Source organism: Hemicordylus capensis, chromosome 6 (genome assembly GCF_027244095.1).
Source record: "Hemicordylus capensis ecotype Gifberg chromosome 6, rHemCap1.1.pri, whole genome shotgun sequence".
NCBI lineage: Eukaryota > Metazoa > Chordata > Lepidosauria > Squamata > Cordylidae > Hemicordylus > Hemicordylus capensis.
Window position 1 is genome coordinate 7,844,546 of NC_069662.1, and position 23,865 is coordinate 7,868,410.

Consider the following 23,865-nt stretch of genomic DNA (forward strand, 5'->3'; position numbering starts at 1 on the left):
TAAGCAGTGAGGGTCTTGAAGGAGAAGGCACTCTCTTAAATATCCCAGCCATTTAGTGCTTTATAGGTATTCACCAGCACTTTATATCTGCCTTCTGTTGTTTAACCAGTTACCAATCCATTGGAGGACCGTCCTCTTATCCCATAGCAGCTATGTTTGCTAATAATTTTATATATAATATTTTATATAATATTTTAATATCTTAGAGAGCGCCTTCTTTTACATGACCCCCACCGTACGTTAAGGTCATCTGAGGAGGTCCGTCTGCAGTTACACCGGTTCGTTTGGTGGCGACTCAGAGGCTGGTCTTCTCTGTAGCTGCTCCCGGGCTGTGGAATGCACTCCCAGCAGAAACTCGTAATCTTAATTCCATAGTGACCTTCAAGAGAGCCCTTAAAACCCATCTGTTTGGCCTGGCCTTTCAGGGATTTTAATTAGTTTTAATTGTTTTAATGCTAACCTGGTTTTCAGGGTTTTAATTGTTTTGCTAGTTTAATTGGTTTTAAAGATTTTTTTAAATTGGTGTTCATATTTATATTTCTGTTTTAATTGTTATTGGTTTTAAATGGTTTCTGTTTTTAATTGTAAACTGCCCTGAGCCATTTCGGAAGGGTGGTATAAAAATTGAATAGATAGATAGATAGATAGATAGATAGATAGATAGATAGATAGACAGATAATTTTGAAAGCCCAGGTATACAATATCTCCTCGATCAGTGCTATATCGATATGCTTGTAGACATTTAAAAAGAAGTCTAGGACTTTGATGAGCCAAGACTTGCCCTTGCAGATACCATACTGGTTCTTCCTCAGCAAGGTTTGCTCTTCTAGCTTCTTGAATAGGTAGAAGAGCAAACCTCTTTAATAATGCTAACTATCAGCTCACCCGGAACAGACGTTAAACAAACTAGCCTGTAGTATCTGGCCTGTAGTTAAACTAACTGGCTTTTGTAATTAGTTAATAAAGTGTGACTCAAGTTTCAACCCATTAAAAAGTGGTGTTGCCTCTTATTGGAACCTGGATGCAAAAAACTCATGCGTATTGCTGGTTTCAAGTCTGTAGTGGCAAGAAGCTAGTGCTAGCCCCAAACCTATGGCTTCCTTTAAAACTAAGGATGTGGAACGTGTCCTCGAAGTGGAAGGAGATTCAAAACCATTGTGAGGAATAGAGTGGTACTTATTTTGCATGAGTTCAATTTAGTGTCATTCAAAGCTCCTTAGTGCCACCTAGTGCCAGACATTTCCTTCCATAAGTCAGGGTTTTTGTCTGAGCTTTGGGTCCATTTCCACCACTGTGTGTCTGGCACAGTAATACACGGCTGTGTCTTCTTGCTTCAGGCTGTTCATTTGCAGATAGAAATTGGAGGTGTCCTTGGAGGCAGAGAATCGGCCCTGGATGGTTGGGGAGTAGCTGTTGCTACCGGATGAATAGTAATAAACGATCCATTCCAGTCCTTTTCCTGGAGCCTGTCGAATCCAGTACATGTTAGTGCTGCTAAGAGTAAATCCGCTCACAGAACAGGTGAGCCTGGTGGATTCTCCTGGTTTTTTCACTTCTGAACCAGATTGTGTCAGAACGATCTGTGAACTGGCCCCTGAAGCGAGACGAAACAGATAGGTTAATAATGTGTAAACATTGGATGGAATGAGGTTTTGCAGGGGGAATAAAATATCACCCTAGCCCCTCCCAAATAGCTGATGTTAAAAGACGACAACTTACATGGCAAGCTATTTATGAATATGATGGAATGTAAAAGCCATAACATTGTGAGTGGTTGAATGGATGATCTGAAAGTCCCCTTAAATGACTCCAGTAGGTTGAGGAGATCTGTCCAAGGGATTTGTCCAAGGACGTTTAAGACAGCCTCTGAAGAGGAAATGAAAGCACTTGCTTTTGCATATTGTGGGCGGGACAGGTTTCATATATGTTAAAAGGTGTGGATTCCATTGAAGCCAAATGATAGAGTATAGGAAGTAGGACCGTCTGAAAATATTTTGGTGCCTGAGATGCAACATGGGTGACACCCCTCTCCATCTCATAACCACCAGGCATAAGTCACAGGAGAATTACCCTGAGCAAACTTCTGCAGAAGACTATTACTGTGTTCTTGCACATGAACAGCCCTATCCAGGTAGGGCTGTGCTATCCTGGGTATGGCTGCTTGTGTGCAGAGCCTCATTCTTTCTAAAATATTCTCTTGCCTGCTGATGTTGCTGCCCAGAGGAGAAGGCATGGCCAAAGAGACATCATTTCAAGGGCTGGGGAAGGTTTTGCTTTAAAAGCCTGTGGACAAGGACGTACACATTTTGAATTTGCATATGGATAATACAGCAAGTTTTAAAATGTAGAATCTGAGTAAATAAGAGGGTGAAATGTTAAGTGTTCCATCAAGTCAATTTTTACTCCTGGTGCCCACAGAGCCCTGTGGTTTTCTTTGGTAGAATCCAGAAGGGGTTTACCATTGCCATCTCCCATGCAGTATGAGATGATGCCTTTCAGCATTTCTCTATATCACCGCTGCCAGATATAGTGCCAGCGGGGATTCGAACCGGCAACTTTCTGTTTGTTAGTCAAGCATTTCCCTGCTGCGCCACTTAAAGAGGGTAACCCTGTGCTTATTGAAATATGTTTTAATAACTTGATCCATATGAGAGAGACAAATACTACAAATCACCCCACTATCATGTTATTTTGTAGGGGGGGTGATTTGTAGTATTTTACTTACTGGTTTTAAAAACAGGTCTTTTCTAAAGGGATGCATTAGAGTGCAGTGGCAATATTAATTAGGGCTGAGCAGTTGGGTTGGTCTGACAGGCATGCTGGACCCAATAAAAAATGAAATTGTCAGCATGCAGCATGTAGACCTGACCTTCATGAGCAGGTAGACCTGGCTCCTGGCAGACCCCTGTTTTCTCCAGCAGGTTGGTAGACTTGGAGGCTATTCACACAATGGGAGAAAATCGGGCTAGCGGAGGCTAGTCCAATTTTCTCCCATCGTGTGAACCACTGGTCTTGGCTGCGAGCCCGGTGGTTCTCAAGCGGGTCACCCACTTCTGTAGCCCGGTGCTTAAACCGGGTTTGCAGAGCGAGCACTCCGAAAACCCAGTTTAAGCAATCGTGAGTAGCCCTGGCGCAGCTCCATACCATGGCTACTCATGAGTAGACCCCTGGCAGGAGGCTGAAAAGCAGCCTCCCGGCTCTGGGGTCTCTCCAGTATGCCCTGTGCACTCTTGCAGGGCATACTGGAGCTTCTGGGGGCCGCGAGAATTTGTCTAAGCCCTTTTTAAAGCCATCCAAGCTAGTGGCCATCACCACATCCTGTCACAGACAATGCCAGAGATTAAATACATACTTTGTGGGAAAGTACTTCCTTTTCCACACCTGGGTGCAAGGATTTCATGACAATTGCTGATGTCAGGTCTACGGTGGCAAGAAGTTCATGTACCTCAACCAATGGATTACTTTAAAAGTATGATAATGAGGTTGTTCTGGATTTGGAAGGGAGGAAAACTATAGCAGGAACTGATATGTAAAGGTAAAGTGTGCTGTCGAGTTGGTGTCGACTCCTGGTGACCCCAGAGCCCTGTGGTTTTCTTTCGGTAGAATACAGGAGGGGTTTACCATTGCCATCTCCTGCACAGTATGAGATGATGCCTTTTTAGCATCTTCCTATATTGCTGCTGCTCGAGATAGGCATTTCCCATAGACTGGGAAACATACTAGTGGGGATTCAAACTGGCAACCTCTGGCTTCCTAGTCAAGTCATTTCCCTGCTGTGCCATTTGTTGGAACCCAGGAACTGATATATACTTACTAGTGATTTGAGGCCCGTTAAATAACGGGTGCTAGTAGAGTTGTGCGCTCTAGGCCCCCCGCCGCCATTCCCCCTTCCGCCGCCGCCAGCCTCCATGCCGCGGCCGGTCTCCCCGGCCGGGCAAGGGCCCCAAAGTCTCCCCCCCGCCTGGTTTCGCCGCCGCAGCCAGGCCTCGGCGGCGGCTCTGCCACTACCTCGGCCGGCTTCCCCCGCCGCCTCTTCCCCCCGCCCGGCTTTGGCGGCACGGCCAGTCCTCGGCCATGGCTCTGCCTCCGCCTCGGCCGCGCCGGCTCCCGCCGCCTCTTCCCTGGCTTCCCTGGCTTTGCGGGGCTTCCCCGGCTTTGCCTCTTCCCCAGCTTTGCAGCGGCCGCTTCTGGCCTTTCCGCAGCCGGGCAAACAACCGCCCAACATGTCCGCCTGGTGCCTGTGTCTGTTTTTGCCTCGGCTGTACTGGGCATGCGCTCCGTGCATGCCCAGAACGACCGAGGGAGACACGGACACACACCTGGGTGACACGGAAGGACAGGCAAGGCTTTTATTATAGAGGATTTTCAGTTGTACTTATTTTCATTTGTGTTCTGTCCAAAGCTCTCTAGTGCCACCTGCAGCCATTTCCATTCATAGGCCAAAGTTTTTGTCTAAGCTCCAGGTCTATTTCCACCACTGTGCATCTCTGGCACAGTAATACATGGCTGTGTCTTCTTGCTTCAGGCTGTTCATTTGCAGGTAGAAGTTGGAAGAGTCCTTGGAGGCAGAGAATCGGCCCTGGATGGTTGGGGAGTAGCTGTTGTCAGTGGGTGAATAGTAATAAATGATCCATTCCAGCCCTTTTCCTGGAGCCTGTCGAATCCAGTACATGTTATAGCTGCTAAGAGTAAATCCGCTCACAGAACAGGTGAGCCTGGTGGATTCTCCCGGCTTTTTCACTTCTGGGCCAGACTGAGTAAGAACAACTTGTGAATTGGCCCCTGAGGAGAGAAAAAACAGAACAGTCATGTGAAAATGGATGAAATGATTTTTGCATGGAGGATCTTTTACTACAGTCTGAACAAAATATCACACTCTGCTCTCCAAAGTAGTTGAGGTTAAAGAACAACGACTTACGTGCCATGCCATTTATGAACATGGAGATATGTAAAAGCCATAACATTATGAATGTCAGAATGGAAGCTCTGATAGCCCACTGAAATGACTCAAGCAGGTTGAGGGGATTTGTCCACTGGATTTATGCAATGAGGCTTTAAAAAGCCTCGACAGAGGAAATGAGGGCTTTTGCTTTTGCATATTTTGGGCAGGTCTGCTTGCCTTAGTGTTAAAAGGGGTGGAGTCAATTGAAGTCACGGGAAAAGGTATAGGGAGCAGGAGGTGCTGAATAGATTTTGGTGCCAGAAATGCAGTGCAGATGATGACACCTCTCCTGTGAATGGCCACAAGGCATAACTCACTGGGAAAATATTCAGTACAAACCTCCATTAAAATGAATGGGGACTGTGGAAGAACAGCACAGCGTGCTTACATGCATTTCCTGATTATTAAAATGGTTCTTTACCAGGAGAACATTCCAATGGATTGTGCCCAAAAGGTCAGGCAGACTCTAAGCATTTAAAAAAAATGGAAGGGATATCAGTGGTCTTCTAGTCCACCCCATGTTCAGTTCTAGAAGCTGCTACATCTCTTAGAGGTGGCTGTCCAGACTCTATCTGATACTGTCTAAATGTGAAAGAGCTCACCAGTGCATGACACAGGTTGTCCCCCGGCCAAACAGCTCTTAGGCAGTTCTTCCTAATATCTAGCCTGAAGCTGCTTCCTTGTAATTTCAACCCAGTGATTCTAGTCCTGACCTGAAGAGCAAGAGGGAACAAACCACCTCCTTCTGTGTGACAGTCCTTCAGAAATTTGAAGATGGGGATATCTCCTCTTAGTAGTCTCTCCTGTGAGCTAAATATACCCATCTCTTCCAATTGCTCCTCATCATCTTTGATGCCCTTCTCTGAACCTGTCCATCTCCCATTCTGCCACTGCAGCAGTATCCAGAATCTGCCACCTTGAGCAACCATTTTATTTTGCCTCTTCAGGCTACCTTCAGAATATATAATTTTTAAGAGTGCGCAGTGGGAAGAGCCTAAAGTTTCAAAGTGCAGTATAAGAATTAGAAATGGCTCAGAGTCTGCCGAAAGATGTAGAAGCTAAAAATAAAGATGTCATACTAGGGAGATAAGGAAACGAAAAGGGAAACAATTGATTTGGAAGCCAATAGGTAAAGCTAGCATGAATTCCTGAACACACTCTAAGAGTATATCTGCTTCTCTGACTGCTTCCTGTGGTCATTGAGAGACACACCCAACCCTCTCTTTACTTCAGTTCTCTAGACCCAGCCTCTGATAAGAAGTCTATATGGTGGCACCCCATTTAAGGAATACTAACCTCCCCAGTGGGGCTTGCACCATCACTTTGTTCTTTTAGATGCCAGGTGGAGATCTTTCTGTTCACTCAGGCTTTGTAAAAGTGATTTTTTATTTTTATTTTGTAAATGTTTCATATTATATTTTGTATTTTGTTTTGTTTTGTGTTTGTGATTTGTTTGTCCTGTATTATTTCCTTTTATTGGATTTTTTGAATGTTGTTTTGTGAGACCCGTTATGGCAGGTCTCACCGATCGTGAGACCTGCCTCTGCATGTGTGAGCACTGTAAGATATTCCCCTCAGGGGATGGGGCCACTCTGGGAAGAGCACCTGCATGCTTGCATGAAGAAGCTTCCCTCCCCGGCATATCCAGGATAGGGCTGAGAGAGATTCCTGCCTGCAGCTGTGGAGAAGCCACGGTCAGTCCACGTAGACAATACTGAGCTAGATGGACCAATGATCTGACCCAGTAGAAGGCAGCTTCCTATGTTCCTATGCACATGCCCTGATCTTTTGTACCTTTACCACCTCTCTGTAGATGCAGGCACTGACCATGACAAGAGTTTATTTTCATGCTTAAGAACCCTGACTTTTGCCTGGCCAAAAGCAGCTGGAAAGCGAATGCAGAGAAACAGCAGGCCGTAAGTTGGCTACATTGGGAAACCAATAGGATTTCTTGCAAGGTAGGGGTGGATGCTTGCCAAGCTGTTATTGAATAACTGGATCTTAGAACTGGAAGGGACTTTGGAGGGTTTCTAGTCCAACCCCTTACTCAGTGCAGGGCTGCTAGAGCATCCTTGACATATGGCTCCCCAGCCTCTGCTTGGAAACCTCCACCTGGAAGTCCAGAGTGGCTGATAAGCAGAATTGGATCTATCAAGAGGAGGCTTTTACCTTGAGTATTGGCTGATTCTCGCATTCTGTAGCGTGCTCCTTGGCTTGCTTGCCCCTGGAGCTTCTGGCTCTGCAGATACATGTGACTGCCTCTTGCAGGACTCTGTGGTCTTAATCTGTTGATCTGGCTTGATCTGACTGAATGAATCTGCCATTGGTGCTATTGGGGGTTATATATTTTTATCCCCCAGTTAATTTTAGCAAAGCACTGAAGAAGCTACCCACTCCAGTTACAGAGTAGTTTGCAGAGTTTAGTTACTGCAGCTACTTAGAGAAGACACATGGAGATTCTTGTAGAATAAAACACTAAGTAGATTTACTGGTGAAGTACACCTTTGGATAAGAAAGACTTAACCCTTAATCTATAGACTACATAATAAATACTTAGGGAGAGAGAGAGATGTTTCCATCTGCTCTCTAAGAGGAAAGGAAGAGAATCTGTCTCTCACAGGGAATACCTGAAGAGTCATAGCAGGGGTCATAGAGTAGAGACAGGTTGAACAGCTAGGGAGACCCTTACTCAACTGTTTCTACTCTCACTGCCCCTAGTGGTCATTAGGATAGTTGGTGCAAAAGGTTGATGCACTGGATCTCCAACAGGTCCAAGTGTAGTTTGACCAGATGGCTGGCCCAGGTGGCCTTTGGGCTCCTCTCCAGTTCTGTCTCTCTAGGATTTCATGGCTCAGTAGTTTAGCAGTTCCTCTTTGCTTTCTCTGCCAGAACTTCCTCTTCTCTTTTGCAAAGGTTTTAGGTATGCACATGTATTTGCTTTTCACCACTGTGAGTCTTGCACAGTAATAGACAGCAGTGTCTTCAGCTTTTAAGCCCGTCAGCTGCAGATATGTGGTGCTAATGGAGGTGTCCACGGTGATAGTGACTCGACCTTCAAGAGCCTTAAGATAGAGTGTTTCAAAGTTACTTGTAAAAATACGTCCAACCCACTCCAGTCCTTTGCCTGGTGCCTGTCTGATCCAGTGCATAGAATAGCTGGTAAATGTGTATCCAGATGCCCTACAGGTCAGTTTCACTGACTCTCCAGGCCTTTTAACTTCAGGACCAGACTGGACAAACTGGATCTGGGACTGGACACCTGCAAGGGGAAAAACACAGAATATAGTTTGTACCATTCCACTGGTTTATTTCAGCATTGCAGTATTAATGGTTTGGTCCTGTTCTGCAAACATTGCCTGTCTTTTACATAACCTATATTATATAAGAGTTAATATTCTGTGGGTTTCACCTTCATTTTTGCTATAGTAGTGCAAAGTCAACCAAGACACCACCCTCCCCAGTATAAATGGCAGCCTAGTGGCACTTTGCTGGGAGCTGGACATAAAGGAGAACAAGATGTACATGCATTGATCTGAAGTTTAAGAATGAAGACATTGTAATTGTAATAAATTCTGTCCAGGTCTCAATTTACTTCTGAGGTCTCCTTCTTTCTCCTCTTCTTCATTACCTGTTTCATCCTCATTGGATTCTTTCACTAGCTGGGCCATGAATTCTTTGGCAGAAGGCATATTTAGGTATTGTCTTACCTGCAAATGTAGCTATCCAGAGGAGAAGGCATGGCCAAAGAGGCCTGGTTTCCATTGGTGAAGGTTGATGGTAAGCTGGTGGGGAACACTTTGCTTTAAAGTCTCTTAGGAGAGGAAATGCACCTTTTCAATTTGCATATGGAGAAGGGAGAAACTTCAAAATGCATGATCTGACAGAGAAGAGTAGCAGTCCAGGTTGAAGAAAAGAATGAGATTTCCTTTTTTAATACTCCCATCCTTGTAGCTGGGGACTAATGGGAGTTGTAGTTCAGCAACATCTGGAGTGCCACAGGCTGGGAAATGCAGGAGGGTGGGAGGGTAGAAAGGAAATTGGCAGGAAGAAGAACCAATCGCATGCTGGATGTAGAAGTATGGAGATCTGCCTAAGAGGGTGATACTAGGGCAATTCACATGATCCACACTGGGTTAGGAGAAGCCTCCTACCCTAATAAGGGAGCCAGATACCCAATTTTATATTGTGTGTTAGATAAAAACAAGGTGGAGGCAGGGAACTTGATTGTCAAGGGTAGGATGGGTTGGATATTTTCCCCACCTACCTCATTCAGAATCTGGGGACAGAATCTGGGGACAGAGAGGAGGGCTGGCCTTGTGGTAGCAAGCATGACTTGTCCGCATAGCTAAGCAGGGTCTGCCCTGGTAGCATATGAATGGGACACTAGAAGTGTGAGCACTGTAAGATATTCCCCTTAGGGGATGGAGCTGCTCTGGGAAGAGCAGAAGGTTCCAAGCCCCCTCCCTGGCACCTCCAAGGTCTTGTGTTTGGGGTATATAACATCATCACAAACTATTTTGTTGAGGTTTCCCATGTGCCCCTACAGCTGTAGCAAATTTGGTTCGAATTGGTTGGCGGTTCACAAGTTAGCCCACTTGCACTTCAAAAGTTTATGCACCCACCATCTTGGATCAGTGTGGATGACATCATCACAGTCTATGCCATTGAGGTGTCCCTGTGTGTCACTCATTGCAACTGTACCATACGTGGTTCAAATTGGTTTGGTTGAACAGACCACAAATTAATACACTTGCGCCTCAGATGTTCACATGGCCACCATCTTGAATTGGAGTGGATGACATCATCACACACCATGCCATTTGGGCATCCCTATGTGTCCCTGCAGCCATAGCAAATTGGGTTCAAATAGAATAGGCAGTTTATAAGTTAGCCCACTTGTGCATCAAAAATTTAGGCATAGGCTATCTTGGATTGAGGTGAATGACAGCCTCACAAACTATGCCATTGAGGTGTCCCTATGTGTCCTGACAACTGTACCTGATTTTGTTTATATTGGTCCAGGCATTACGAAGTTGATAGGGGGGACTCACGAACATGCAAGCAGAATGCCGGATGATCTCATAAGCCTACTGGAAGGTAGGCTAAAAATTAGCATTTCAACATTCATTTCATAAATGTCTCATTCTAACTTTGACTTCTGAAGTAGGAGATTTATCACCATGTATCATTTCGCACATGATATTCAGAACAGGGACAACTTCTCAAATACAAAGTGAACAGTACCAAAGCTAGACTGAAGCTTGAATTGGTGTGAGTATGTGGAGAGATTACCGTGTCCCATGCTACGGTGGTTTCCCCCTTAACGATGCAGTTGGTTGAACATATTGACCATACATTTTCCAGGAAACAGGGTATGCACTTTGCTGTATTTTTCTTTGGGGTATTCGCACTGGAGGAAAACACTGTGCTTGCTTGTACAGTAATATACAGCAGTGTCTTCAAGTTTCAAGTTGTCCAGCTGCAGATATAAGGTGCTGATGGCAGTGTCCACAGTGATGGTGGCTAAACCTTCATAATCTGTTGCATAGGCTGCCACAAAGTAATCTGTCCTAATATCCCCAACCCACTCCAGTCCTTTCCCTGCTGCCTGTTTGAACCAGAGCATCCTGTTGTTGGTGAATCTATTGCTATGAGATGCCTTGCAGGTCAATTTCACTGAATCTCCAACAGGTTTAACTTCTGGACCAGACTGGACATACTTGATTTGAGACTGGGCACCTGGAAATAGACCCAAAACAAGGTGGTTATTTATCCCTATCCTACTGCATTTGCCTTTTTTGATTTTTGAATTTTTAAATACACTACACTCCAAGAGACTGAAGTTTATCCTTCATGCTTGTTATACTGGGTTCAGGGAAAGGAAAGACAACCATGGAATATAAATCACAGCTTTCTGGCTCAGTGCTGAATGCTGCACAGAAGAAAGTAAAGAATGAAAACTGAGTGCACTTTTGGATCAGGTTTTTAATTTAAACTAACTTTAAACTGTTTAGTTATTTTTATTCTGTGAAATTATTTTTATTGTTTCCTTTTGTTTTATATTTGTTATGTTTTAAATTGTGTACACTGCCTAGAGATACACATATATCTGGCGGTATATCAATACGATCAATAAACAAACACATAAATAAACCCTCTAAGAAATTCGATCTCAGATCGTGGCCTGAGAAAATCCAGTTTGCACTACTTCTACTTCTCATTTAACTTAGCTCTAATACCCAAGAATGAATTGACACCACACTTAACCCCTCCCACTTTTTTTGGCAGTATCCAGATGTATCTATATCTAAATATAGCCAGTTTTTCATGATCCTTTAGTTACTCATATGCATCCATAGTGCCAGTAAGGCTGGCATCCTTCCAGTAGCATTATGTGAGGCTATAGCAACAATGTCTGGTTTCTGTACAGTTCTATTTCACTGTGGCCGCTACAGTAATAGAGGCCACTGTCTGCAACCTCCAGCTTCCTTATCTCTAAGTAAACTGCATGTATTGTGTTGTCCCTGGAGATGGCGAATCTTCCTTTCAGACTTTTCCGTACTATTGCTGAAGTGCCATCTGGGTTGATCTCTCCAATCCACTGAATTCCCTGGTCACCAATTTTCTGAGTCCATTGCATCCAGTGCTGGTTGACAAAGGAGGAGGAACCTTTGCAAGACAGGGTCATGTTTTCTCCTGGTTGTTTAATTCCTGAAGCAGGTTGGAGCAGGGTGTTTTGGGACTCAGCAGCTGGAAACAAAAGGATGGAAACAAATGTTTATGGATTTTGTTTAAAACTGGCCTATTGCCTTTGATAAGGTCAACGGTTGTCTTGCTGTTCTTTAACTCACGCAGCTGTACAGGAATGTACTTGTCTTATTAGACCAGTCAGAATGGCCATAAAATCATAAGTGGTGAAGTGGTCTAGGAATGTATTGTGTCCAACTTTTGTTCCAAGCAGGATTGTCCATGAGACCACAAGTCTCCCAGGTTCTGCCTCGACACTTATGATGGTTACTATCCTGATGGCTGTCATATAACTGGATGATACAGATGCACAATAAACGGACAGAAATTGAAAGAGTGGTTGAAGGAAAAGGAGGATGCGTTTTAGACAGTTTTATAGCAAGCAGTGCAGGATACTACAACAGAACCAAAGAAACTGTGGTCAAAATCAAGTTGCATTCCAGGCAAAAGATCTAATTCAATTATTATACTATATGGTCTCCATAAAGCATGGTTTCCATATACCAATTTCATTGGTCTAGAATGCATCAAAATGGCCACTGCCACTGGAATCTTTTAATTCAATGGATAACCTCCTGGTTTACATTGATATATTGGAGACAGCCATTTTAGGATAAAGTCAAGGAATAGTTAAATCTTTAGACACCTGAAAAGAGCATGAGTAGAGTCTTGCTAGATCAACCGAAGTCCTATATAGTGTCCAGGGTCTTGTTTCCCACAGTGGCCCACCAAATGCTTCTGGGAAGCCCACGAGCAGGAGAGGAAGGATGCCCTCTCTCCTGTTGTTGCTCTCCAACTGGTATTCGGAGGTGTCCTACCCTTGAATCTAGAGTTAACCTATAGCCATCTGGAATAGCAGTAGATGATCTACTGTGAACATCTTCATATGATTGCCAGACTCTGGACCCTATTTCAAATAAGGATCAAGCCATCTCATGCCTGCAATTCCCAACTAGCAATACTCACCTAAGAAGATACCCATTAGTATGCAAAGGTGTATTACAGCCTGCATGATAAGATGTGATCATGAGCGAAAATCACAACTGTATATTGGGAGGAAGAACTTGCAGAAAAGTTTCAGCCTACTGAGTGGTAGACTTTAAAAGAGCCACCATAGGAAGTGCCATTTGCATTGCAATGTGTATAACAAGGATCCGCTTGTTCTGGATTGTGGGTTCATCACCTCAACATTGGACAAGGTCCATAGCTCATTGGCAGAGCAGCTGCTTTGCATCCAGAAGGTCCCAGGTGAAATTCCTGGCTTCAACATTTCGAGGATCTGAATTAGCAAGGATGGGAAAGATTCCTCCCTCAGACCTTGGAAAGTCGGTGGCTGTCAACCTGACCATTGCTGTCCTTGTGAAGACATTATTAGTCAGGTTGTACTAGTCCAGGAAGAGTGCATAGCTGCTCTGATTGATTGATTGAGTGATTAAGTACCGTCAAGTTGCTGTCAACTCTTAGTGAACACATAGATAGATTTTCCCTAGGATGAATAGCTGCTCTACATCATGTGAAATTACTCTATTGCCCAATTGATTGATTGATTGATTGATTGAGTGCCGTCAAGACGGTGTCGACTCTTAGTGACCACATAGATAGATTCTCTCCAGGATGATCAGTTTTCAACTTGGCCTTCAACTTAAAGGTAAAGTGTGCCGTCAAGTCAATTTCAACTCCTGGCACCCACAGAGCCCTGTGGTTTTCTTTTGGTACAATACAGGAGGCCTTTTACCATTGTCTCCTCCCACACAGTATAAGATGATGCCTTTCAGCATCTTCCTATATCGCTGCTGCCCGATATAGTACCAGTGGGGACCACTGCTATTACACAATTTCAAAATTACACTATTGCACAAAAGTTTCTTTCAAAATATATGAGGTGTGCCACAGGTTGTGCTTCTTATTTGCACAATAAGACTGGGGGAGAGTCTTCTCTTGACTTTTTGGTGGTAAACAATACATACGGTTATTGAAGAAGAAATCTGCTGACCCTCTTATGTCCACAGCGATGTAGCCAAAACAGTGCAGAAGAATTACAGAGTGCATTCACATTCATGTTCCTTGGGTGCTTCCGCCCTCTAGTGGCCATGAAATAAATTAGTAGAACTCATAGTTCAGAGGTGATTGGTTGATCCTTTGGGGCTGGTAGGAGACAGAACTCCCTGCTCTATTTGTAGTAAAGAAGGAATTTCCCCTATATACAGATGAGGACCGGCATTCCATGTTGTCTTCTCTTGCAACATATTGCTTTGCCTCTTTGTGTAGGTCCTCTCAACCTGTGTGCCTTGCAAGCATCTTCTACTGTGCACAATGCTCTGGTTGTGGTATTCTGAGATATGGAGTGTGTGTGTGTGTGTGTGTGTGCACGCGCGCATGCACACATATGCACATGTGTGCTTGTGTGTGTAAAGAGTTTATAGCCCTACCATGTGTCCATGGTGAAGTAATAGACCAGTGATTCTCAAACTTGGGTCCTCAGGTGTTATTGGACTTCAACTCCCATAATCCCCAACCAAAGGCCACTGAGGCTGGGGAGTATGGGAGTTGAAGTCCAATAACACCTGAGGACCCAAGTTTGAGAATCCCTGTAATAGACCTTTGAGGCCCTTCCAACTCTGATACCATGAAGCGGAGGGGGGGAGAGAGAAACTGATCATTTTTCAAATAGCACAATTTGGATTTTTATGTCAACCTTTTTCTGGATGTTTCGAGGCTGTTCTCATGACCAGCCTAACCCAGCCTGGGGCAGCCCAGCTGGGTTTAGGCTGGTTGTGAGAAGCAGCGGGATCCTCTCTGATCCCTCGGCTCCCTGCCCATCTAACCCTCTTAAGAATCCCAGCTGTTAGCTGAGGCTAAGGGTCCGCTTGCACCCTTACCAGTTTCCGGGTATTGTGTGGCTCCTTGGGCTGAGTTCAGCCTGAGGAGTCACAGAGATGAACACATAGAGCGCCCATCTGATGGGGGAATCCCCAATGCAATATGTGTGCCACATTTTGCATTGTGGGATGTCTGGAGGCCAGAAGAACATGTTCTGGCCTTGGATACTTCCACCCTGCTCCATGCCTCATGGAGCGGCATAGAGCAGGGCTGTGCTGGAGGCACGCCAAGGACAGATGGTTTGGTGGTCTGGGGGGAAGCTACATTAAAAGCAGCCATCCCCATCCCCTCCCAGCCACCCCCAGTGATCATGAGAATCGCCTCTTCATCTTCTGAATTTTGGAAGCAAGATTTGATGTCAGTGTTCAAAGCGATGCTCCCTGATGACTTTTTAAGTTCATTCAGAACGTACTTATTCCTGTTACAAGTTATCTAATTATTAATTGTGCCTGAAAAATAATATCTCTGCACAGGCACAACAGCATGTACATACTAAACATTTCCAGTGGGGGATTTTTTGTGATGCAACTTTTCTCATGTCAAGTTGTGAGCCGTTGACTTGCTTGATCATCCAATGGGATGCGTGCTAAGCAACAATTTGAACCTCGGTCCTCTGCCCCCCACTGTGGTATGCACCACCTAGTAGCATACTGCCAAGAGCATGAGTTCAGCAAACCCAGTTACCCAAGTGGGGAAAATCTTTACAAGAGTGTCTGCTTATAATGAGGTCCCCAAAGGACCTTCTTATTTGCTTCTTCCAAACTAATTTGTTGCATGCACAGTTCTTCACAAAAATCAGTCACAGATAAAAGGAAACCAGTTCCAAGGTTACCCTGTTTGTAGTACTGATGATTGGTAGCTAAGGGAATAATCCACATTAAAATCTAATCAGAATCCACACTAGCCATTTCTTTCTCGAATTCATTATGGCTTACAGTGTGTCTATTTCTACAGCAAGGTCTTCATATTAAGCCTCTTGATTCGAAGAAGGGGGGGAAATGTAGGGAGAAGTCTGAAAAAAGAGCTTTAACTATTTTTTCATGGTCTTGATTCATATTCGTAAGTACCTTCTATCTTCTGTCTTCAACACTGTTTTTTGAGCCAGTGGCTGATGTCCAGATGAATGCTTCACTAATGCAAACATGTTGTGCTGCTGCAAGGATTTTGCACTAGCTCCTTCTGGTAAGTTGGGAGCTTGCATTCCAAATTAGAGTTGCCCCATTTGGACCCTGTTGTGCACCTCCTGCCTGGACACCTCTTCCTCATTCCATATTTGTTGCAGGGAATGATGCAAAGTGACCCACTAGTAAGCTACAGCCTTACTTTTTGTGGGGCCTTACTTTTTGTGGGGCTTCTGAATACCCCAAAATGACTAAATTTCAAGTTGTACATAATTGCTTGAAATATAAAGAAGGGAGGAAATACTCTAAAGGAGACATTATCATTCCGGTAAGACAAAAATATACTTATATAGCTAGTTACCCAATTATTTATCTCATTTAATTTATAAATCTGTGCAGAAATATCAAAATTTTATTGAGAGAAGAGCTTGTCTTGACTTGTCCCCTTAGCTAAGCAGGGTCTGCCCTGGTTGCATTTGAATGGGAGACAAGAAGTGTGAGCACTGGAAGATCTTCCCCTCAGGGGATGGAGCCACTCTGGAAAAAGCAGAAGGTTCCACGTTCCCTCCCTGGCAGCATCTCCAAGATAGGACTGAGAGAGATTCCTGCCTGCAATCTTGGAGAAGACGCTGCCAGTCTGTGTAGACAATACTGAGCAAGATGGACCTATGGTCGGACTCTGTATATGGCAGGTTCCTAGGTTCCTAACATGCTTCAGTACAGTACAGAGGGAGCAGTTATGGCTCTGAGCACATTAAATGGTCTGATTTGGGCTTGGCCCCACATAAAGCAGTCAGATTACACATTTTAAGATGCAGGAAGGTCATCTTTGCTTCCTAAGGACATAAGAACAGCCCTGCTGGATCAGGCCCAAGGCCCATCTAGTCCAGCATCCTGTTTCTCACAGTGGCCCACCAGAGGCCGCTGGAAGCTTATGTTCCTATGTTATCAGACCAGGACTCGCTTTAGACTAACATTCGCCATCATGATTGCGTCTTCAGATAGATGCTGTAACCAGGAGCAGTGCAGTGGGATAGTGCAGATGCACTGGGGCAGGGCCCATTGGTCCATCTAGCTCAGTGTTGTCTACATCGACTGTCAGAGTCTCCAAGGTTATTATATATCTGTTCTTATAGACAAATTTATGGAGGACAGGTCTATCCATGGTTACGGGTCAGGGCTATAGGCCACATCCAGCCTCAGAGGCAAGATGCCTCTGAATACCAGTTGCAGCGGAGCAACAGCAGGAAAGAAGGCATGCCTTCATCTCTTGCCTGTGGGCTTCACAGGGGGATGTGGTTGGCCATTATGTGAAACAGGATGGTGGACTAGATGGGCCTTGGGCCTGATCCAGCAGGACTATTCTTATGGCTGCAGGCAGGAGTCTCTCCCAGCCCTATCTTGGAGATGCCAGGAAGGGACCTTCTGCATGCAGGTGCTACTCTCAGATCAGCCCCATCCCCTAAAGGGACTGTCTTGCAGTGCTCACACATGTAGTATCCCATTCAAAAGCAAACTGGGGTGGAACCTGCTCAGCAGAGGGGCCAATTCATCCTTGCCACCACAAGACCAGCTCTCCTCCCTGCAAGTAAATGGAAGTAACTGGAAATGTATCTCGTACTTTGATCAAAAGCTAACTCATGGCTGTGTGGTTTCCAGTAATGAGCTGACTTTCACAACAATATTTCTATTATCATTTCCTTTCCCCAGACAGAAACTATTCTAAATATACAGGTCTCTTTCCCCTTTTCGGTTGCTGGCATCTCTGTTTGTGTGGTGCAGTAACTAAGACAATAGATCAGGGCGGCCTAGCTTTGGCCCTCCTGCAGATGGTGGCTCAAAGGTAAAGATAAAGTGTGCCGTCGAGTTGGTTTCGACTCGTGGTGACCACAGAATCATGTAGTTTTCTTTGGTAGAATATAGGCTGTGTTTACCATTGCCATGTCCCGCGCAGTACGAGATGATGCCTTTCAGAATCTTCCTATAGCCCTGCTGCTTGATATAGGTGTTTCCCATAGTCTGGGAAACACACTAGTGGGGATTCGAACCGGCAACCTCTGGCTTGTTACTCAAGTCATTTCCCCACTGAGCCATTAGGTGGCTTACAACTCCCTTAATCCCTGACTGTTGTCCACTGTGGCTGGGGATTCTGGGAGCTGTAGTCCAGAAAAAGCTGGAGGGCCAAAGTTGTGCAGCCCTGCAATAGACCATGGCCGACATCCTGCTCAAAACTGAACTTGAACAACTACATAGTGCTAGTGCAAGACTGTTGAAGAAGCTGCACTAACTATGGAGCTCACGTTCCAGACTTGTGATTCACCAGCACAAACAGGGTGCACTACCTGTGGCACAATTCCAAATTGCAAGAGCACAGTTCTAAAAATCTCCTTCCGGCATAAAGTGCTTGTACTACCACAGAGATTCCCAACCCTGACTGAACTACAACTCCCATCATCCCCAGGTACAATTTATTTTTATCATCATCCATGATCACCATCTCCACAAACCCATGTACTTCTTCCTGGGGAACTTCTCCTTCTTAGAGATCTTTTATGTCACCACGTTATCGCCCAAGATGCTGGCTAATCTTCTGGCATTTTATTGTAGCTGGGAATGACGGGAGTTGTAGTTCAGCAACATCTGTAGTACCACAGGTTGGAAATGCCCTTGGCCCACAAAATCCCTGCTATAAATCTCACCTCATGCATAAATGCACTAGGTGGCCTCAGGTAACCCTGTATCTATTTCCTTCATCTGCAATGTGTCATAATGTTTCTGGTCTACATTCCATGACTGTTGTAAGATTTCTGGTTTAAATGTTCCATATTTTTATTATGCATCCCAATCTGAATGTTTATTTGGAAGTCAGACCCCTTGAGCTCATTGGCTTAAGTGCCTAGTAGGGGTGTGCAGAAAACCAGCTGGTCCGGTGCGGTTTAAGTCTGAACCAGACCCAAATAGAACTTGGCCAGTTCAGTCCGGCACCCTCTCGAACCCCCCCCCCGACATTTATTAATTTTGAATTTTTTAAATTGTTACTTACCCCCTCCAGGGGTCGCTAGCACAGCTGCAGGGGCCTCTGGAGGCGCCTCCTGCCCCCACCTGCCTCTGAAATTGCCCCCCTCACCCAATTTGGGCACTCTTTGGCCCATGCTGGGTCTCATCCCTGTTGCGGCAGCCATTTTGGAGGCCACCGTGCATGACTAATGAGCCTCTGTGTACCTGTTTGACCTCGAACCTGTTTGCACAGCCTTGGTGGCTTCGTACTGTGTATTTTTCTGCACACAACGTGTAGAATTACTTCTTGGAAAGGGTACAATAAAACATCAAGGCAATATAAAGACCATCGTATCCAGTGTTCATTCTTGTTCCTTTCCCTCTCCTAGTAGTCTGAAGAGAGAGAAACAAACAGGACCTCTCCGCATAATGCTCCCGAAAAACCAGACCACAATCCACGAGTTCATCCTCCAGGGCTTTCCAGGCTCTCCAGAACTGCAGAAGTATCTCTTTGTGCCCGTCCTGTTTATGTATGTCCTCACCATCCTTGGCAACGTCCTGATAGTTTTCATCATCATCTATGATCACCGTCTCCACAATCCCATGTACTTCTTCCTGGGGAACTTCTCCTTCTTGGAGATCTTTTATGTCACCACCTTATCGCCCAAGATGCTGGCTAACTTTCTGGCAGAGAAGAGGGCCATCTGTTTCTCCTGTTGCATCACACAAGCCTTTTCCCACTTCTTACTGGGGGCGACAGAATTCTTCCTGCTGGCGGCAATGTCCTTTGATCGCTACATGGCCATCTGCAACCCCTTGCATTACAGCATCATCATGAACCATCAGCTTTGCCTCCAGATGGCCTTGGGATCATGGCTGGGTGGATTCTTTACAGTCATTGTGCAGACCGTCTTGCTCTGCCAACTCCCCTTCTGCGGTCCCAACCTGATCAACCATTTCTATTGTGATGTGACGCCATTGCTGAGCCTTGCCTGTGCCGACACACGCCTGCTCGAACTGATTATCTTGGTGGGGTCTGCTTTACTCTTGTTCAGTTCTTTCTTATTCACCGCTATCTCATACATCTTCATCATCTCTACCATCTTGCGCATCCCTTCCTCTTCGGGAAGACAGAAGGCGTTCTCGACCTGTGCCGCCCACCTTACTGTTGTGTCCATCCAATATGGGACGGTCATGTTCATGTATGTGAAACCCAAAGCAAACTCCTCCTTGGAGGTAAACAAGGTGGTTTCCGTGCTGAACACAGTTATCACTCCTCTCCTTAACCCCTTCATCTACACCCTGAGGAACAAAGATGTCAAAGAAGCTATGAGGAAAGCCACAGATATTAAAAAATATATTTTCCAGAGGGGATCTTATCTGAAGTGAGTCAACACGTATACCATTAATGGCAAAAAAAAGGATATTGCTTATCCACACATGATGCCAGGGTTCTTGACTGTAAGGCCTGGGGGCAAGTGGCAACCCCCATCAATCCTAAGGATGACCACTAGGTAAAGGTAAAGTGTGCCATCGAGTCGGTGTTGACTCCTGCTGACCAGAGAGCCCTGTGGTTGTCTTTGGTAGAATACAGGAGGGGTTTACCATTGCCATCTCCCACGCCGTATGAGATTATACCTTTCAGCATCTTCTTATATTGATGCTGCCCGATATAGGTGTTTCCCATAGTCTGGAGAACATACCAGCGGGGATTCAAATCAGCAACCTGTGGCTTGCTAGTGAAGTCATTTTCTCCCTGCTCCATTTGGTGGCCACTAGACTAATGGTTTATTGAGCCTGTGTCAACCATCAGCCAAAGCGGAAAACTCTGCAAAGACCCCTGGAACCACACAAAGGTGACTGTACCCATTATGCATTGCTGTAGTTTGTTTAGTGCCAGTGTGGCTCCTTTAAGGGAAACGGAGCCCTCTTGAGCCCCTGCACCATTTTGGAAGGCATGCATGGAATGCTGGGAAGAGAGTTGTCCTTCCCAGTGTTTTTCTCGTAGAGCTCTTAAGAGAGGTCGGAAACGGCCCTCCCAGGACGGAAAAAAAGGGCAGTACAGTGCAGAAGTCAGCACAGTCGGAATTGGCTCAAAGGTTTTTGTTTGTTTTTGCCAAAGTGGCTCCCACTTGAAAAATAGTGAGGATCACTGCATTAAGTGCTTGGTCTTGCAACTTGGCCCTGCTATCCACATTACTGAGGTTTGCTTTTTATGGTCCTTGGGCAGCTGTATGAGAGAAGTTCTCTAATCATCTGGGTAGCTTCCAGATTTGGAGGACGGCGGGATTTGAATCTACAGCTTCAAACCAGCGTGCTGAAGGCTGTTTGAACAACAAGACAATTTGTTACAGGAGTGTGCACGAAAAGCTAATCTGCATTGTTTTCCATTTCCAAAAGCCCATGAAAATCATTGTGTGAATAGCCTCTAGTACATCCAGGATCTAGCATAGATGGAAATCATTTTTGATACTGCTGATGTTGCTTTTTAAAGAGTCTGCAGTGCCATGTCCAATGATACCGCTGAAAACATCGTATGCATACAAGAGGCTTCTAGGGATGTCTTCCTCATCATGTGGCTGGAGATCAGAATGTGTTTGCCCCAGAATTGCTATGGGCATCTCATAACACTTAGGATGTACTAGTGATGACTATGATGGTACCAGACTGGTTGGTAGACTGGATGGTACCAGACTGGTCCTGGGTTTGATCCTTGACTTTTCCAGGTAAGACTGAAGAGCTGCTGTCAGTCAGAGTGGGCAATAGTGAGCTAGATTGACCAACAGTCTGACTCCGTATAAGGCAACTTCCTCTTTTCTTTCTTATTTCTCTACTAACAACATGCACATTTTTTCTAGCTGTTTACTATGAACATTTCCTTTTCTGTCAGGGCACGCAGGGTGATTTACAATTCCAAAAGGTCAAAGATTAGCAACAACAACAGAGAAATTAATGAAAAGGTAGAATGCTCTATGGCCACTGGCCGTCCCTTTAGGAGCTTCCTGACCTTGTGGTGGCCCAAAGGTTTTTGGAATCCTAGGTGAAATATGACTTTGCCACATGCCCTCCCCCCCCACCCCTGCATGGGGCGGGGGGGGGGGGGGGAGAAGAGAAATCTAGAATGAAATTTACATGCATTTACTTGACATTTGAAATGAACAATATATTCCAAAGGACTATTTTATTTTAAAATATTTGTATTAATTATAACACAATTATACTGTACAACTATACTGTATATGTGTCCCCTAGAACATGTCGAACAAAAACAAAAATCCCCTGACTACATGGGAAAGAGAGATTTTTTTTGCAGTTGGGTCTAATTTTAATGAATTATATGGATTTTGAAGATTTTTTTTTTAAGAACGGTTTTTAAAACCATTTTTGTTCCCACCATTTCTTTTTCATGGCAGATAAATGTTATATTTTAAATATGAAGGTCAGGAGGGAGGGATGATATATATCTTTGTGGTGAGTTTCCCTTTTCCTTATTAAAATTTAATTATATATGAATTTCAGTTGCATTATGTATTATTTAAAGAAAAAGAAAAAGAAAAAGTTATAGAGACACACATGCGCGCCCGAGCGCGCACACACACACACACATACACTGTATAGGGTAAACTGCCCGGTAGCTGACACTTTAAGAGATTTTGTGTTTAAAATAATGTATACATTGAAGTAATGATCCTGGGATACTGAAATAGTCTATTAATGCAGTTTGACTCCCTTCATCCAATTCCACAATTCCACATTCATTACTTTTCTGGGATTGAATGTGTGTGTGTGATATATAGAAATATAGATATATATATTCTTTTCACACTTGAAGCTGACTAGGGATGTGCATAAAACCGGTTCTCCCGGTTCGGTTCGGATCCGAACCGGGTCCGAACCGGACCAGGGTGGTTCGGTTTTGGTTTTGCCGAACCACCCCCCCGGCTCGGTTCGGATCCGAACCGGTTTGGACCGGTTCGGATCTCAAAAAATAGCTGGTTTGAAAGGGGACCTTGTGTTCTACCTGACACCCAAATTTCAAGTCGATTGGACCTTCCTCTGATTTTTGGTGATTTTTTAAAGTTTTAGTGACTTTGGGGCAGTTCGGGGGCATAGCATGGGATCTGGGCAAAAGGAGTGGGGTGGGGTGGTAGTGCCTAATGGGTGCAGGCTACCACCCCAATTTCAGGGGGATTGGGCAAAGGGCTGATTTTTGGTAAATTTCTGAAAATTTCATGTCTTTGGGGCAGATTGGGGCAGATTGGGGCAGAAAGTGGGGGCTGGGGCAGAATAGTGGGGTGTGGTGGTAGTGCCTAATGGAGGGAGGCTACCACCCCAATTTCAGGGGGTTTGGACAAAAGGCTGATTTTTTGAGAATTTTTGAAGTTTTAGTGACTTTGGGGCAGTTTGGGGGCAGGAAGTGGATCTGCCCAAAAAGAGTGGGGTGGGGTGGTAGTGCCTAATGGGTGGAGGCTACCACCCGAATTTCAGGGGGATTGGGCAGAGGGCTGATTTTTTGAGAATTTTTGAAGTTTGGGTGTCTTTGGGGCAGATTGGGGGCAGAAAGTGGATCTGCCCCAAAGGAGTGGGGTGGGCTGGTAGATAGTGCCTAATGGCTGGAGGCTACCACCCATCCCCAATTTAAGAGTGATTGGGCAGAGGGGTGAATTATGGTGAATAGAAAAGGTGTGAATTCTCATTCTATCATAGCAAATGAGATATTTTTCAATTAAACAACTCTCATGACCCCACTTTCACTTTTTCACACTTTCCTTTACTATGAATAATATGAGGAAGTAATCAATTTAGCACACTTCACCTTATGAAGACAAACCTCATACAAATGAATTCACCATAATTCACCCCTCTGCCCAATCACTCTTAAATTGGGGATGGGTGGTAGCCTCCACCCATTAGGCACTATCTACCAGCCCACCCCACTCCTTTGGGGCAGATCCACTTTCTGCCCCCAATCTGCCCCAAAGACACCCAAACTTCAAAAATTCTCAAAAAATCAGCCCTCTGCCCAATCCCCCTGAAATTGGGGTGGTAGCCTCCACCCATTAGGCACTACCACCCCACCCCACTATTTTGGGGCAGATCCACTTTCTGCCCCCAAACTGCCCCAAAGTCACTAAAACTTCAAAAATTCTCAAAAAATCACCCCTTTGTCCAAACCC

General features: G+C 44.9%; 1 protein-coding gene and 1 gene segment (V, D, J or C); one reads left to right on the forward strand and one right to left on the reverse strand.

Moving 5' to 3' along the window:
• Positions 1 to 4,466: 4,466 nt before the first annotated feature.
• On the reverse strand, positions 4,467 to 8,239 carry LOC128329651 (immunoglobulin heavy variable 1-46-like). The segment is given in 4 exon segments: positions 4,467 to 4,680; positions 5,546 to 5,580; positions 6,240 to 6,271; positions 7,882 to 8,239. Coding segments are annotated over 4 exon segments (639 nt in total).
• Positions 8,240 to 19,117: 10,878 nt separating this feature from the next.
• On the forward strand, positions 19,118 to 20,077 carry LOC128329654 (olfactory receptor 6X1-like). Its single transcript, XM_053261199.1, has one exon. The coding sequence runs from the start codon at positions 19,118 to 19,120 to the stop codon at positions 20,075 to 20,077; it is 960 nt and encodes a 319-aa protein (XP_053117174.1).
• Positions 20,078 to 23,865: the final 3,788 nt, after the last annotated feature.

Excerpts from the sequence above, each read along its gene's own strand:
- LOC128329654 (XM_053261199.1), top strand. The coding sequence starts at position 19,118 with ATGCTCCCGAAAAACCAGACCACAATCCACGAGTTCATCCTCCAGGGC.